The sequence below is a fragment of the Chrysemys picta genome, chromosome 11, assembly GCF_011386835.1.
Source record: "Chrysemys picta bellii isolate R12L10 chromosome 11, ASM1138683v2, whole genome shotgun sequence".
Taxonomy (NCBI): domain Eukaryota; kingdom Metazoa; phylum Chordata; order Testudines; family Emydidae; genus Chrysemys; species Chrysemys picta.
Window position 1 is genome coordinate 33,397,475 of NC_088801.1, and position 16,891 is coordinate 33,414,365.

General features: G+C 38.1%; 1 protein-coding gene across 6 annotated transcripts in view; it reads left to right on the forward strand.

Annotated features, from left to right (window-relative positions):
• Positions 1–16,891, forward strand: part of SLC4A10 (solute carrier family 4 member 10) — a 270,102-nt gene that overhangs the window by 209,025 nt on the left and 44,186 nt on the right. For all 6 annotated transcript variants that reach the window (XM_065561769.1, XM_008178464.4, XM_065561767.1 and 3 more), the window contains 7 exons: positions 1,672–1,829; positions 4,317–4,404; positions 5,242–5,388; positions 8,040–8,140; positions 11,059–11,233; positions 11,417–11,550; positions 13,638–13,883. In XM_065561769.1, coding sequence (XP_065417841.1) covers positions 1,672–1,829; positions 4,317–4,404; positions 5,242–5,388; positions 8,040–8,140; positions 11,059–11,233; positions 11,417–11,550; positions 13,638–13,883 — 1,049 coding nt within the window. The remainder of the gene's footprint in view (positions 1–1,671; positions 1,830–4,316; positions 4,405–5,241; positions 5,389–8,039; positions 8,141–11,058; positions 11,234–11,416; positions 11,551–13,637; positions 13,884–16,891) is intronic.

Sequence of the window (16,891 nt, forward strand, 5' to 3'; positions counted from 1 at the left end):
GCAGCTGTTGTTTCAATTTTTTGTGATTGTAATTTTAATTCATGGCAAAAGTCCCTAGAGACCATGATAGGCAAAGTATTTTAAAAAATAATAAAAAAGAGAAAGAGATCTTTTCTCAAGCATCTGCTGAGACTCTGGTAGCTTAGTCCTCTGAAAAAATACTCAGACCTTTCAGTCTACTAGTCCTTAGTCCTTCATGTTGGTTTGTCAGTTGTCTAACACACTGAAGTATGATTCATGTTATCATAAAGAATGCTTATGCTAGATTGGGGTAACATTAGAAACATGGCTTTTTGGGTTTGGGGAAATAATAAAATTTTAAAAATATATTTCATAACACAGGCAACTCTGTTATGTCTAAATTCTGAGTAAGTGCCAGAGCCATTTGCAAAGAAAACAGTTTTCTAAATATTACTGAAGACTATTTACACTAGTACTGACAGATGGCTGTAAGATAGACATTAAAATGGTCCACTTTAACAGTTTATATTGGATTTGGTCACTGTTGTTGTATTTAGATTAGTAAAAGGAAAGCAAATGACAAAACCATACAGTCTGAAATTCTTAGGCAAGACTAGTGCATTATGAAGTCAATTATACGTGTTTTATATTGTATTGCTATCATTATTACATAATGACATTTAGAATGGTATTGGGGAAGTAATACATAAATATATGAGTCTGAATATCAGGCAAATAACTATAGACTATATAGAAATAATGGTGCAATCAAGATACATTAAAACTCATTTAGATTGTTAAAAATGACAGTTTGATATACACCCAGCACATTTCAAACCTAAAATAAAGTAAAATAAAAAGTTGAATGTTTGAATGTATTTAAGATGGGTCTGACTCTTGCCAAAAACTTGTTCCAGTTGGGCCTTAAGGAACCTTTATAAAAGGAATAATCAACCTGTGATGCCATTCAGTAATGGCATGGCTTCTCCATCTCTTCAACATTGAGTACCATTGCGCTGTAGCTTCAAACTTATTACCCCACTTCACTCTTTAAAATACCCTAGCTAGACCGTTATGTTCATAGCTTATTTTCTCATGCTCAGAAGGTTGGAAAACATCTTCCTCCAAGCCTGACAGCAATAGTGCTTTGTGATTTTTGGCTGATAGGAAACAGTCATGGAAGGAAGATGTCAATCTCCCATCTTGTTGGGACTCTAGCATGGCAACCTCATCCACTGAATCCAAGTTTCCTACACGCTGCACCTGCTGACAAAGCCAAGGCTTTGCCCTCTCATAACTACTGTTAATTAGCATAATAAAGAAGATAGCAGAAAACAAAAGATGGTGTATTTCCTGTTAATATTTGCTTTGGCCCTGTAGGTAAAATATTTAGGATACGTTAAAAGTTGTTTGTGCAGCAGGATTATCTATATTCCCTTTGCACAGTTGGGCAAATGCTAAAGACTGATAGTTATTCATATTACCAAGAATCAGTCGTTTATTTCTCTTTTTAAAATTATTCAAGAGAAGAGAACACCGCAAGTAGACTGGTTAAAAATCTCAGGCAGCTGGTCGTACGTTAGGTGGTGACCGAGTGAAGATACTCTGTGTCAATGAAATAGAGAGAGATCGTTATGTACGTTAGTTTTTCAGACAATATATCAAGCTCTTTCCTTTGAACTTTGCTGCTGTTATTCTTTTAATTATTAGGTTGACCTACACTTTATGAAAAAGATACCTCCTGGAGCTGAAGCGTCAAATATTTTAGTTGGTGAACTAGAGTTTTTGGATCGTGCCGTAGTTGCTTTTGTTAGATTGTCCCCTGCAGTATTGCTTTCAGGACTAGCTGAAGTTCCAATTCCAACAAGGTAAGTATAGATTGTGCTAAAAATATAGATGGTAGTTTATTCCATTTCATATTTTTCTAAATTGCATCACATGTGGATATGGATGGGAATCATCCTTTAGCCCTGTTTTTTATCCAGTTACGAATTGAATTATTACCTTATAAGAGGGGCAGGCATCTTTCCTTTCTTCCTTTAAATAATGCATACTTAGGTTAATTATTGGACCTGAGGCCTGTGTGCCCTTTTCAGAAGTAGAAGCAGAAGTGCACTGTTTCTGAAACTGTGATGAACAGATTAGCATATTTGAATTACAAACATTTCAGATGAATTGCTAAGAAACTGAAGAGGTAAACAGCAAAGAGGTTGATCAGGTTACCTGGGAGCTATAATTGTTTGCATAATCCTGCATAACTTTTCCTGGAGGGAGAAATGACAAAAGAAATAAATACATTGGTATAAAAGATAGAGCCCATTCCAATTCTTTATTAACATAGCATTGTTCAAGAGCAATAGGCATCTGGGGTAAACAGCTGAAAAAGAGAGAACTGAAGGGGGCAATTGGATTCCAGTACCCACAAATTTCACCACTGCTCCTCTCATAGTTTGTTCCCCATGATTAGACCCCTTCCCTTTGCTTCCTTGGATTTGACTTGTATTCTCCCTTTCAGGGGAACCTGGAAGGGGGGAGAAATGAATTCTTTTTATTTTATTGTCTAAATAATTTTAAAAGTGAAGTAAAAGGGGGGGAGAAATTTCCCAGGAAACTAAACATTGAAGATGCTACCACAATATAAACAATGATATGCTGATACAAAATGTAGTTATTTGTGAAAGATTAGAACTAATTGGGATTAACACAAATGTATGTGAAATATTAATAATTAACATTTAATACATGAATAATTAATATTTAATTAAATGTTAATATTTAGTTACTTTTAATATGAGGGCCTAATTATGGCCCAACTAATGTGGTGGTGCAGAGTCATTGTGGGTAGCGAAATGGTCAGAGAAAGTTTTGCCCAGCCACCACATCGCCTTCTTGCACAGGTAGGCACAAAATGGGGTGTGGAGTGAGCAGAGCCTTAACCTCACCCCACTAACATGCCAGATAGCATAACTGCACCAATGCATTGGAGACAGAACAGAAGCAGTCTACTCCCTTATCCAAGCAGTGAGGGAACCAGGAAGGAGATTGTGACTCTTGGTGACACAGCAGTGCAGTGCCCATTACTCTGAGCTGATGGCAAAATCATGAGTGTGTTCTGGATGATTAATTGTACAAGAACTCATGTTAGAAGTGCTCTGTTTAATTCATCATTCGTTCTTTGCCATTTGCTCATTTTAAACAGAGCAGAAACAAAACCATCTGACTTGGGTGACCAATCACACTCTGACTATTCATTATTCATTGACCACTCCATAGTAATAATTGTTCATATAAATATTTGGTGAATACTTTTGAATAACAAGTATATTCACTGAATTCAGTTTCTGAGTGATTTGCAAGGAGATAAAAAGGCTAAATTCTTAATGGATTATTAGATCAGCCCTAATTGGGTTTGTCACTTTAGTAAACATGAACTTGGAAAACAAATCTGGGTGATGGTTGGCTAACTAGCAAATAAATGTGTGTGTGGGTGTGTACCTATACAGCCATACAGGGATGAAAACTCCACATACGGCATCTTCTTTAGACAACTTGGCTCAAGAGCTGGTCAAAATATGACGAGTATATTCTGCAAAAAACGGGAAAAAGCTTCTCAAAATTTTTGATAAAAAATTCAAAAACATTTTTGTTTCTGAAACTGAAAATGTTTTGGGTTTTGAGTTTTTCAGTTTTCTTTCCCTGACCCTTTTCTATTTTTCATTTTGCTGCTAGTAAAAGAAGTTTGGGTATTTTTTTTAATTGATTGGGAAAATTAAAGAAAAACCGAACAATTTTATTTTTTAAAAATCATCATTTTTTGTGAGAAAAAAGTTTAAAATGAAATTTTTTGTCAATTGCTCTATTTGGCAACCCTGTGAGCTCTTGGCAGAACGTTCCATAGTTCTGATACTTGAAAATAGATGTATAGGGAATAGCATAGAGGAGAACTAGAATCCTCTTAAATAGAAGACACCCTTTGTGTGTGTGTGTCTGGGATAGGGTATCCTCCATAATTTTGCAAAAATGCTACATACTGATAAATATATGCTTCTGTCAAAAGTACTTTTGCCTAATTTTTAAGATACCCACAATTTAATTGCATGTTTGTGGAACCTAAGTGAGTTTGGGTATTTAAAGCTATTCAGGCCATCTCCTTGCATGGCACACATTTATGTAATGTTTTGTAATTGTATCTCCAATTTTAAATTACTGTGTAAGGATATTTAGAGAGAGACTATTTCCCCCCCCTTCAGATATTACTTCCTCTAATCAATTTTATGAACTTTTCTGTGTTACATGATGTCAGTTTAAGTTTTCCATTCTTGAAATATCTGTTTTTTTGGCTTTTTTATGTGCAGATTTTTGTTTATTCTTCTGGGACCACTAGGGAAGGGCCAACAGTACCATGAGATTGGAAGATCAATTGCAACACTAATGACAGATGAGGTATTTATTGATTAACTATAGTTTGTACAGTTATTTCAAACTGAGGATGACCCTAAACCAAAAAGTTCACCAGATTCAGTGCCCATATGTACTCCTGAAATACTCTGCCAACCTGCCTAATTAGTGGGAGCCCCCATCGTTTTAAGACAGTCTTTGAGAAACTCTCTTTAAAGGAAACAGTTGGCAACTACATCCTGATGTTAGCCCATAGCTAATAAATATATAGGTCCGTGAAGTCATTTGCAGAGTTGCTGTAACATTTTAATGAAAATATTTTCTATAACTGACCTACCTGCAAGCTTCCTAACACTCCTAGGTGACTAGATAGCTGAAGTTCACTACACTCAGGCACTTACTTTTGTCTCTGAACCCTTGTATTTTAGCATTTTCATTTTGTGGTGTAAGGTTCAACACCATGATTATATTCCTGCTGCTGCAGCCAAAGACAGACGTGCTTTTTTGATCTATCTGGCTTTTTTCAATAAAGTTGCATGGATATAACCAAAGATAGGATTTGAGGCTCCAATTGGAACATAGTTTAACCATTCTTATGATGTGCAAATGGAATTAGAATCCAGTTTATGATCCCATGGCTGTGATGGTTAGAGGAAGTAACTTTTGTCATTGAAGTAAGCAGATAGGTGTTGAGATCCAAAATTCACACTCACAGATCAGATCTGTTGAATAGGAAGATGCACATTTTTACACAGTCACTTTTCAGTGGAACAACCACACTTTTTTTTAAAGATACTTGGAAAATTAGATATCATGAAGGATTTTACACTCTTGTTTACATGTAAAATGAGAATCTCTTGTATTTCACTTTTTTTGTCTCAGGTATTCCATGATGTTGCTTATAAAGCTAAAGATCGTAATGACTTGGTTTCTGGAATAGATGAGTTTCTTGATCAGGTTACAGTTCTCCCTCCCGGAGAATGGGACCCAACAATTCGAATAGAGCCACCCAAAAATGTTCCTTCTCAGGTATGCACAGTGCAAAATTAGAGTTTCTAAAAGTTTAGTGGCCTAGAAATGTTGTAAGATAAAGTCTTTTATTAATCTTCTATGACAATACTTGTAGGCACCTGAAGTATGAACTTCCATGCATTACTTTGCTGTTCAACTTACTCAAACTGACCCTTGACTGGCAAGAACAATTCTCTGCGGTGCCGAGACTGTTGTTCATACTTAGTTCAGTTCCGGGCCTCTCCTGAGCAGAAACAAATAGTTGTATGAAACAGAACAAAACAAGTGCATTGATTTTGACTTTGTGTTACTTAGATACTAGAGTGACAGGTGCATTAGAAGTATCTGAGAGAGAAACTGCTCTCCAATAGGTCACATACTCATTTAATTATTTTGTGGGTGTAAAATGTCTGTTATTCATTTCTAAGCTGATCTAGTGATTTTTAAAAAAATCTAAAGGTCTTTTGTTCATGTAATCCTCTCTGGGCAAATTATGCTTTTATCTGTGTGCTGCTTATTCTATAGAAGAGCAGCCATAAGAGCCCTAATATCAATAATAGGATATCAGTAACACAAAACAAAATGCTGTACACACTCCTCCCCCTGGGGAGAGGATGAAAGAAAAACGTGACAGATGTTAGTCACATTACTTAATGCACTACTGGAAGGCACAGAGATACTATGGTGAAGAGCACTATACAAGAACCTATATACAATAGTATAGACTAGAATAGTAAGTGTAAATCATGGTTTTGGATAAAACAATCACTTTATTACGTTACTTCAAAGGACATTGGTTGCCTATTTTTCAAAGTGCAGGACTGTAAAAGCAATGATACAGTTTTACTCCTACTGTGGTCCTTGTTGCACTTCAAATAAGAGATCAGTTAAGTTAAGTAAACTCACTTTAAGATTGAAGCAAAGGAGAGAAATTGGTACAAGATCTCTATCGTCCATAGAAATGTTTAATAAATGAGAATGTTGTGAAGCCATCGTTACTCTGCAGAGACAGAGATATTTTAAATGTGTTTATTTTTTTTTAAACTGTGACCTTGGCCTCCCTAGAGACACACCATTCTCATCAGAATAGGTGTAAGCAAGTCAAGGAATAAAGGAATATTTTTGTTCAAACTAGATTGCATTCCTAAACTGTTAATTAATTGTTACTGCATGTTCAACAAATGGTTAAATGGGTTTTAAAATGCTATCTACTTTTCTACTGTTCGATTATAATTGTACTGCATTTTAAATTGTTTGGCACCTAAAGCATCTTGGCAAGGGAATGCTTTTCACATAAATATTATTTTGTTTATTGTTATATTCAAGAGATGGGTCTGTTTTTGCTGAGTTGCTAGTTTTAAGTGGAAATATAATGACCTAGAAAGAGAGAATAGATACAAAACATCCTGGTCTGTTGTTGATTTAAAATGTTTTTTTGGCACAATTTCCTTGGACCCAATTTTGTATTTTTTTTTTTTTTACAACAAAGGAACCCCTTATGGTATTTCCATATATATGATTCTTCCACACCTTATGGGTGCAACACCATGACAAAGTTTGGGAAACCGTTGAGATTGATTTACAATTATTGCAGCATTTAAGGGTTCAGTGGGCCACAATAGGCCAAGTCTACGGGACAGAGCCTTAAGAACAGGTAGATCCACTGCGCACTGAGCTAAGCAATTCTGGAACAGGGAAGGGGCTGAGATGAGTCATACTTGCTGTATAGGAGGTGGGTTCTTCTCTGCTAACAGGGAGATAGAGACATAAAGTAAATGAAGTCTTCAGCCCCTTCTACACCCAAGTAAGCCAATCTCTTCTGTACCTGTGCTGGGAGTTACTGCAAACCCTAGCGATCGGGGGAGAGAGGGAGTCAGGAATATATATATATATATATATATGGGGGTCTCTATTTGTTTACATTAAAAAACAGTGGAATAGTCACAGGGGACCTGCATAGCTGTGGAGCAAGGGATTGTCCTCCAGCCCTGACTGACCTTTTGTCACTCTCTTGTTAATAGCAGCAGTCCCTTTGATCCCTCCCTGCTGTGGGACAGAGGTGATATCCCAACTGACTTGTTATTTGCTGCAGGTGGTGGTCAAGATGGAGCCAGGGTAAACTAGCCTATTCAATAGCCTGTGTGTCTTCCTGGTGTCAGTAACACCCTTTCTGGGACATGGGTCCAGCTTCTAGCCCATGCCCACATCTGGACTTTGCTGTGCCTTCCTCCTGAAGAGAAGCAGCTTGCCACTGGAGAGAGCTGTTAGCATGGCCACCACAGAGAGCTCCTATTGACTGAAACCATCTCACTTCTGGCTCTACTGCCATCTCTACTCCTGTGGAGAGAGGGTTCTTTCGGAAGCTTAGAAGCGGTGCTACTAATTGAGCAGCAGTGATACTACATCCTACTGTTTGCAAGTTGCTTCTCCTGGGTCATAGCACCCTGACCTATTTGGAGGCAGCACAGCTTCATTCAAATGATAACACCCCACAGAATGGACACACACATATAATTCTGTAAATGCACATCCCTTTCACTTCTGCATAGAAACTGAAAATGATACCCTACAGGAAAAATACCTGACTGCGCCATGTGCCTACTTGTGTCCTTTGCTAAAACTGCATTTTTGGGTGAAACTCAATAGAAAATGTCTTTTGTTTCTTCTAGGAGAAGCGCAAGATCCCAGGAGTGCCAAATGGAACAGCAGCTCTCGGGGACCCAGTACCACTTGGAGGACACAGTGGACCAGAATTGCAACGGACTGGAAAGTTAGTGGAAAACTTGATTAAATGTGATATTTTTTTAAGCAATATACTTCCAAAAGGAAGTCTAATGGCCTCATTCTCTCTCAACTATACTGATATAGCATGTCACTGAGTTCACTGTAATGGAGTTATTCCTAATTTATGTATCTCTAAATGAGTGGAAAAACAGACACTTAGTTGCTAATTTGCACTATTAGTTATCTCTGGAACATGCGTTCTACTTTCTTTATTTAATGTAAGATCCTTTCTCAATAATATATGATGGTCAAGCCACTGGTAATCATGATTAATGCTGCTTGTTCTGTATAGTGTGAAAGGAATGGTGGAAGAAGTCTGCTCTCATTTGTGACGAAAACTTAGACTATTTTCTAGCTGAGCATGTTTGGAGGCAGAGTTGTGCAGCCCTGGCTTTTCTTTAAACACACTAGGCCAAAATATTCAGCTCCCATTGACATGAATTATTGTTGTGTGTGCATGTGTCTGAGGACCTAAAGTATACACTTCAGGGGAGTTCTTTTCTAATATAATATTTTTAAACACATGGGCTTTTATTGGACTCACCAGGTGCCATATTGTCAGACAGTAGAACCTCAGAGTTATGAACTGACCAGTCAATCACACGCCTCATTTGGAAATGGAACTATGCATTTAGGCAGCAGCAGAGATCACCAAAAAAAAAAAAAAAAAAAAAATACTGTCCCATGTTAAATGTAAACTACTTTAAAAAAGGGGGGGGGGGGGGAGCAGCATTTTTCTTCTGCATAGTAAAGTTTCAAAGCTGTGTTAAGTCAATGTTCAGTTGTAAACTTTTGAAAGAACAACCATAATATTTGTTCAGAGTTATGAACATTTCAGAGATACGAACAACCTCCATTCCCGAGGTCTTCATAACTCTGATGTTCTACTGTATATTGTTTTGTCCTATATGTCATGCACCATATATCCTTTTCTCTGCATTCTTTTAAGACATACTTAAAGACCACCCCAACCTTAGGATTGGCCAGAAGATAGTCCCTCCCCTACCATCAAACTTAGAATAGCCTCAGGACTGCTCTAAACTGCTTACAGCTCAAAGGTCCGTTATGCTAGGTAGGGCTTGTCAGACTGTAGTGACACATCTGCCATGTCCCTTTAACACAGCTACACCCAGTACATCAGGAGCTAAAGGAAAAGGGGCATCATAGAGGCACCACCATGCCAATGATACCACTCGGGAATTCCTTCTGACTTTGATGACTGTCAAAAAAGTGTGGAGATTAGTTTGTTTTAAATACACACATCTGTCCTTAGTGGGTTAATGTGCATACAGCTCGCATAAAAAGTCAGGCGCAAAAAGGATGAGGTTGCAGTGATCAAAGTGAGAAATGATCAAGGCATGGAAAAATGCTTTTGAAGTAGGAATGGAAGTGACTATATTTTAGAAATGTAGAGGAAGAAACCTAGGCTCTAGTGAGAAACTGGATCATGTGGAATGACAGTGCTGTTCTCATCTGTGTTGGAGAAGAGAGGGGATATGAAGGTTTGGTAGGAAAAAGGAGAGTATTTGCCATGTTGAGTCTGAGATGGCAGTAGCAGACAGACACAAATGTCTGAGAGGCATTTGAAGATGCAAGACTTGAATAGGAGTGGAAGGGTTGGAAGTTGATTTAGAAGACATTGACCAAGAGATAATAATTAAAGCCAGGGAACCATTTGAATTAGCCCAAGTGGGGAGATAGTAGAGGAAGAAGCAGAGGGGACTGAGAACAAAATCCTGTGGGACCAACAGTAAAGCGTGGGGAAAGAGAAGACTGCAAGCTGCACTCATCCAAAGAAATTCTGAAAGTTTGATAGCTTGATAGTTGTAATCAAGGAGAGAGAAATGTGGAAGTGCTATGACGCAATAGACAACTCTTGCAGAATGGGTGATACTTGAAGTCCTATAGTTAGCTCAGTCTGTTCTGTGTGAAACAGGACCTGCCATATAACATTTTTACTAGCATTATTTATATCAGAAGTCCCTTTCTATAAAGGAAAAGACTTTAAACTGGAGCATCAGCTGGTGTAAATCAGTATAGCTGTATTAAAGTTAATGGAATCATACAGGTTTTTCCCACGTGAGGAACTATCATTTGATTTAAAGAAGACAATGACATGAGATCAGGAACTGGGTTTACATATGAGCCAATGCCATTTGAGAACTTTCTTTTGTTGTTTGCTCTGGGTCCTGTCTTCCTCGGGGCTACTTTTTGGCTTGTCTTGAAGAGTGTGTGTGCCGATGCCTCTTCATCACCACAGAAACTCAGGCAGGGTACTGAATGAGTTATTTATGAAACGTGACATACTATTTGGTCCAGAGACTGTGTGAATCTTACACCATTTATGAAAATGTAGTCTGCTGCTTCCTAGTACTGTACAAAGCTCCTTACAGAGGGAAAGAACTCACTAGAAAGCTTCTTTTGAGAACAGATTTTAAATTGTAAATAGCCAGCATATGCTAAGTAGTACATATCTCTGTGAGTAGTTCCATCAATCTCAGTGGACTACTCATGGATCAAAGTAGTACTCAACATGAGTAAAGATGCTAGAGACGTATTCTATGGTAGTAGCAAGTGTCAGATGAAAAAGAGGAAGGCTAGTTCATTGGTTTAGGGCACTAGCTCTGGGACTTGGGAGACCTGGGCTCAAGTTCCTGTTTCCTGTGTGACCCTGGGCAAATCACTTGGTGTCTCTTGTCCCTCTCTGTGAAAGGAGGATAATAGTGCTGCCCCACTTCACATCAGTTTTAGGAGGACAAATACTGTAAAGATTGTGAGGCACTGAGATTGGGGGCGCGAGACACAATTACCTTAGATTTCACATGTACAGGTCTCATAATTCATCCCAGTGGTGAAAGAAACCAGAACTCTTTCTTTCTGTCTTTATTTTTCCCCTTTTCTTAGGTTTTTTGGGGGATTGATTTTAGATATCAAAAGAAAAGTTCCCTTCTTCTGGAGTGACTTCAGGGATGCTTTCAGTCTGCAGTGTCTAGCATCATTTTTATTTCTCTACTGTGCTTGTATGTCTCCTGTCATCACGTTTGGCGGTCTGCTGGGAGAAGCAACTGAAGGTCGTATAGTATGTGTTTTACTTTAATCTGAACTTTTAAAACATATTTACCCTTTTAGGTTTGGGGTTAGAATTTTCTTAATATTACATGTGTCACCTTTAAAATGTTGTAGTCTGAAACTGCGTTGTTACCCACAGTATTGGGACTCTGATAGAAAATTTCTGAAAGTTCACTTTTTTTTTCACATGTAGAGTGCAATAGAATCTTTGTTTGGAGCATCCATGACTGGAATAGCCTACTCTCTCTTTGGTGGACAGCCTCTTACTATTCTAGGCAGCACAGGGCCAGTGCTGGTGTTTGAAAAGATATTATTTAAATTTTGCAAGTAAGTGAAGTAATTTTATTTAAATAAACTTTCAGAGACTATTTTTGATGTATGGGTGTGTATGTGGCTAAATCAGCATTATAAATCCCCTGGCAGCATGCTGAAAATTTGCTTATGTGTAATTTAAATTTGGTTATCCTTTTCCTGTGTGACTTCATGAACTACATTTTAACTGATAATAATCTATATAAAATTAGAAATATAACAAAGGGCACAATCCCACGTTAGTCCATGAGAGGTATCAACACCTCCTAGTATAAAATGAGAAGTCAGGATTTTGGGAAACATTGCTCAGACTTTTAGAGGAACACTGGAAGATATGTGGTGACCAAAACAAAGGGGACGCTTAATGATAAAAGGTGTTTTTAATTTTTCACTTTAAAACTGTTCTGAAAGGAATCCAAACTCAGATTGGTATTAGATTGATTCCTGGTCCAAAATGATTCAATTTAAATCTCATGAATGGAAACCACCATATAAAATAAGACACACTTCATGGCTTTTCGGCATTTTATCATTCATAACAACATAGTCAGCAGTGTGAAGCTGACAGGTACTGGAGTTGAGCAGCATCTCCTAATCCATGGAATAAATGCGATATAACCTTTCTCCCTGCCCCCTGTCTCTTGAAAAAGAGCTAAATAAAATGTAAACCAAACCTGCACTTACATGCTAATACACTGTAAGTAAGATCCCTCTGCCACAAAATGAGTGAAAATTGTGCCTACATTGTCAGCCAGTAGTGGTGGGTTTCTGAGATCCAGGGCCTAATGTGGGCAGATGGGTACCCGTCCTACACACTTCTTGCCATGAGTCCCATCTGCTCAGTCTGCCTCATTTTTACAATTGGGACTTCTGAGGCAGGAAGGCTTGATGGCAGAGCAAAACCTCCTGATCCTCCTGACGAACAGGGCAGAGTGGGAGGCCCTGACCGTTCCCTCTCATCTCCATGATGGGAAAAGACCTCCCAGCTCTTCGTGCAGATTAGCTGGGGCCAAGATATATGTGGCCCTAGCATGCCCCATGTATGCTTATGTACAGCCAGCACAGAGGGTTTTGCTCTAGTTTGTGGATGGAGGGTGAGAGTCTGTGAATGAGGCAAGACTTTGAGACTATTGTAACCACTATCTTGCTGATCACAACCACTTATTGTCTTGCACTTTTGAAGTTGAAGAAAACAGGCAGATGTAGGGATCTGCCACTTCTGCTGCCCACCCAGGATTAGAGTGCATCCAAAGTTTAATCCACGCCTTTGAGGGTGTACACAATTGCCTCTCATTGTCCCCTTTAGTAACACACTCAGACCAGATGAGAATCTGGCTTGAAGACATCTGACTTACTTTCATGAAAGGAAAGAAATTCTGAATTAAAAGGGCCTTCACATTTCTTCACAACTTTCTCTTTTTTATTGTAATTGGGAAATCTTTAATGCATCTAGTTTGTTTTTTAATTAAACAGTGAGACAGTAAAAAAGAATTGCTGAATTAACTGAGAGCATTAATTACATTTTGATAGAGTTTTTCAGTAAAAAGGGATCTGGCCACTGCAAAGTACAATTGAAATCCATGGCCTATTTTATAACTTGTGGTGTTCAATACTATTAAAAAGGGGGTTAATGAATAATATGACTATATCTACATGGAGTATCTCTAGTTCTTTATTTATAAAGGTGAAAACTGCATTACATGAGCTACTATGCATGTTCCCTCCTTGGTAAGCTAACCAACATAGTACTTGACTGTCAGGACAGTATTATGTCCAGGGCCAATGGTGGCTTCAAGATGGACATTAATACACCATAGCATTCACAAAGTAGCAAGTTCTGCTCACATCTCTGTTACCAAATAGAGTTCTACAGTGTACTTTAGTGTTGTTTTGGGCATTAGAGCTGGCTGTATTCTTTGCTTCTTGCAGAGATGGACAGCCTCCTTGGATTCAGTCTTTCTAGAGATGACTTTTGCATTTGGCAGGTCAAGAGAGTATAGAAAAAATGCACATACCTACACAGAGTGGATTTTTGTAGTATTTCCTCTTCTGTGCCTACGAATTAATGTTTTGACTCTGTTAATTTTTCTTTTTTTTATTAGAGAATATGGGTTATCATACCTTTCTTTGAGAGCTAGCATTGGACTATGGACTGCAACACTATGCATCATCCTTGTTGCAACTGATGCAAGCTCCCTAGTCTGTTACATTACCCGGTTTACTGAAGAAGCATTTGCTTCTCTTATCTGCATCATTTTCATTTATGAGGCCTTAGAGAAGCTATTTCATCTCGGTGAGACGTATCCAATCAACATGCATAATGATTTGGAACTGCTGACTAAATACTCGTAAGTAAGATTTCTTTTGTTAGCCATGGCATCTTCTTTTTCATAAGTTATATATTCCCTGTGAAGAATACGAATGGTGCACAGCAGGAAAATCATTTTCATGCTTGAGACACATTGCTTGACATACAGCAACTTATAGATGTGATAGAATCAATCCAGTGTTTTTCAAAACTATAATTGCTGTATGTCCTGTAGGGGTCATTCCTCCTTTTGGTTCATGTGATCAGAATGGGAGCTATGTGCATGTAGTGGGGGGAAAATAACACCTGTTAGTGCCTGATTCTGCTGTGCAGAGGCTGCAGTGGTGTAGTGGTAAAAAAAAAAAAAAAAAAAAAAAAGTGGCTAAACTTACCTAAACTAAACTCCCATTCCTTAAATGAGAAGTGGGTAAACTCAGTTTACCCTTGACTGCACTACTACTATTATACAGGCAGAACTACAGTTGATTTCAGTGAGATTTTTGCCTTCATCAGAACTGGATGGGGTGGGACCCTTCTTTTATAATTCATTTTGCCTTATAATGATTGTTTTCTTGAATTCTATTTCTTCCTCCTCTCATCATTGTAAGGATATTTTTTTTAAAAAGGGATATTGATTTACCTGGGGTAGGATTCTGCCATGTGTCTTATCAGCCACCCCAAGACCTAGCAAACTTATACCAACATTGAGCTGTTTAGGTCATTGCATTTAGCTGTCTTTATGGTCACAGGCTTACAGCAGTGTTACAAAATATAGCATCTTAGCTGGCTAAGACAGACTCTTATTAGACAGAAGGAGAAAGGAGAGGGATAGGAGAGAGAAGAAGTAAGGTGGAAGGAAAAGGACACACTGGGGGTGAGTGACAAAGCCTCACATCCCAGGTGGTATTTCGGATTCAGATGGAGATGGCAGAATTGGAGGTGGCAAAGTTCTCTAGGTCCCTCTCTCTGGCCCAGTCTGTTCAGCACATCTCTCAGGATTAAGATGAAGAAAGTCCAGGGTCCCAGGAGATGGTGGGTCTGGCAGCCATGATAGTGAAGCTCACTCCTTCCCCATCTTTCAGCCAGTCAGTATCGCTGGTAACCATCTGTTCACCTGTGTTTCCCCCCCAAAGTCTCTTTTTCAAGAACCCCAAAAGGGAGTGATGGGCAAAATAGCCCATCCCCTCATTATTTTGTCCACCAAATGAGCCTAATTTCTGAGACACCAATTTTGGTTCACTGATTTCTGGTTCCACACTTTTCTTGCTTACCAAGCATGACCTTTACACAGTCCTTGAGTTATATCAGTAGAGCCCCCTCCACACCTCCCCTTTTTGGACCAGTTCAGTCTTCGTCTCACTTTTGCACCTTTTTTTTAAATCAGCATTTATTGTTGTAGGCTATTGCAATATTCTATGAACTTTCACTCACTTCTCATAGCTGAGCTCACAATTAGAGCACATTTGTAGGCCCAGTTGTAATGGGAGAGGAAAACTCCCAGGCTGATGATGGGAGGGTGTGGGAGTAATAAAATCCTAAACTGGCAGTCAAGGTTCCATCAGAAACCTGCCTGGTTTCTGTCAGAATTTCATTGAAATTGACACAGTTCAGTAGAATGATTTGATTTTGTCAAATCAGTGTTTTCCAACGGAAAAATGTTCCATCAGAAAATTTCCAACCAGCTCTAGCATTAATAATGAGACTGTTATTAGTTACTGTCAGATATGAAGTGCAATATTTTATAGGACATAATTTAGTTTATAAAAGTATTTCAAATAAAATGTTATTGCAATTTAAACTGTGTGATTTTTCTGGGAAATTACATTCAGTGAAGCTGTTTGCAATGTTGTAGCCATGTTGATCCCAGGATACTAGAGAGACAAGGTGGGTGAGGTAATGTATTGTACTGGACCAACTTTTATTGCTTGTCTTTTTCACCCGCAGAAGTTGTTCCCCAATGATTCCCTTGACTCTCATTCAGTGAAGTTTGTTTTCATTTTAAATATATTTAAGTTTCTTGCCAGAGTAGCTCCATGTACCTTCTCATGGACTTAATAATAGTTTGGATTGGAGTTGTCTAGTGCAGTGTGGTTAAAGTAAAGGAATGGGAGCCAGGGCTCCTGGGTTCTATTCCTAGTTCTGTCACAGACTTTTGTTTCCTTAAGCAAATAATTTCACCTCTTATATGCCTCAGTTTATCTATCTATAAAAGCTGTAAAACAGATATTGTAAGGCTTAATTAGTGTTAATAAATTAATTACTATTTTGGTAAAGTAATGTGAAATATTTGGATGTGAAATGCTATAGAACTGCAAAATATTAGTTTTAACATGAATGTAGTACAATTTTGCACCTAACATAGACAGGTCTCCCTGCCCTACATCCTCCTTGTCATTTTAAATGGACATAGTCATCTTTTTCACATCTCAGTCCTGAACTATTGTGCTGATGCATTCCACAGCAAAAGCAGTTGCATTTCAGTAGTGAGTGAAATGATTCCTATGTGTAATTATACAAAGTGCTCTGAGATGAAAGGCACTATGCCCTGGTTTTGCACAGCTTTACTTTTCAGATCTTTACTTAATATATTGCTGAATGGTTCATTACAGTTGTGTAGTATTAGTGCTCTATAATTTTCTTTGCAAGCACTTTACTTAATAGTTTATTAAAATAAAATGTAAAATAACACTTATATAGTATTTCTCTGTTGTCATTTTTACATATCTAATTTTGCCTTTCCTTACGGGGGTATAGTTCCCATTTAAGGAAGGGCAGAATATGATCTCTGGACTATGGCATTAAGGGTCTGAACCTGAGATGTGAAATCAATGAGAGTGCAGATGTTCAGAACCTCTCAATATCAAGTCTTGGTTACTGATCCTTCCTTGTGACGTTTAATAATGAGTTTTTTGAAATGGCTCTCTCAGCTTAAGAATCTGTACTTTATTGTTGCATTCTGAAAGGTGCATGTGGACAAGAGATTCAGAGAATAAAGAAGTGAAGTAAGCTAACAAGGACAGTTATTAAGAAATAAGAGCTTATGGATTC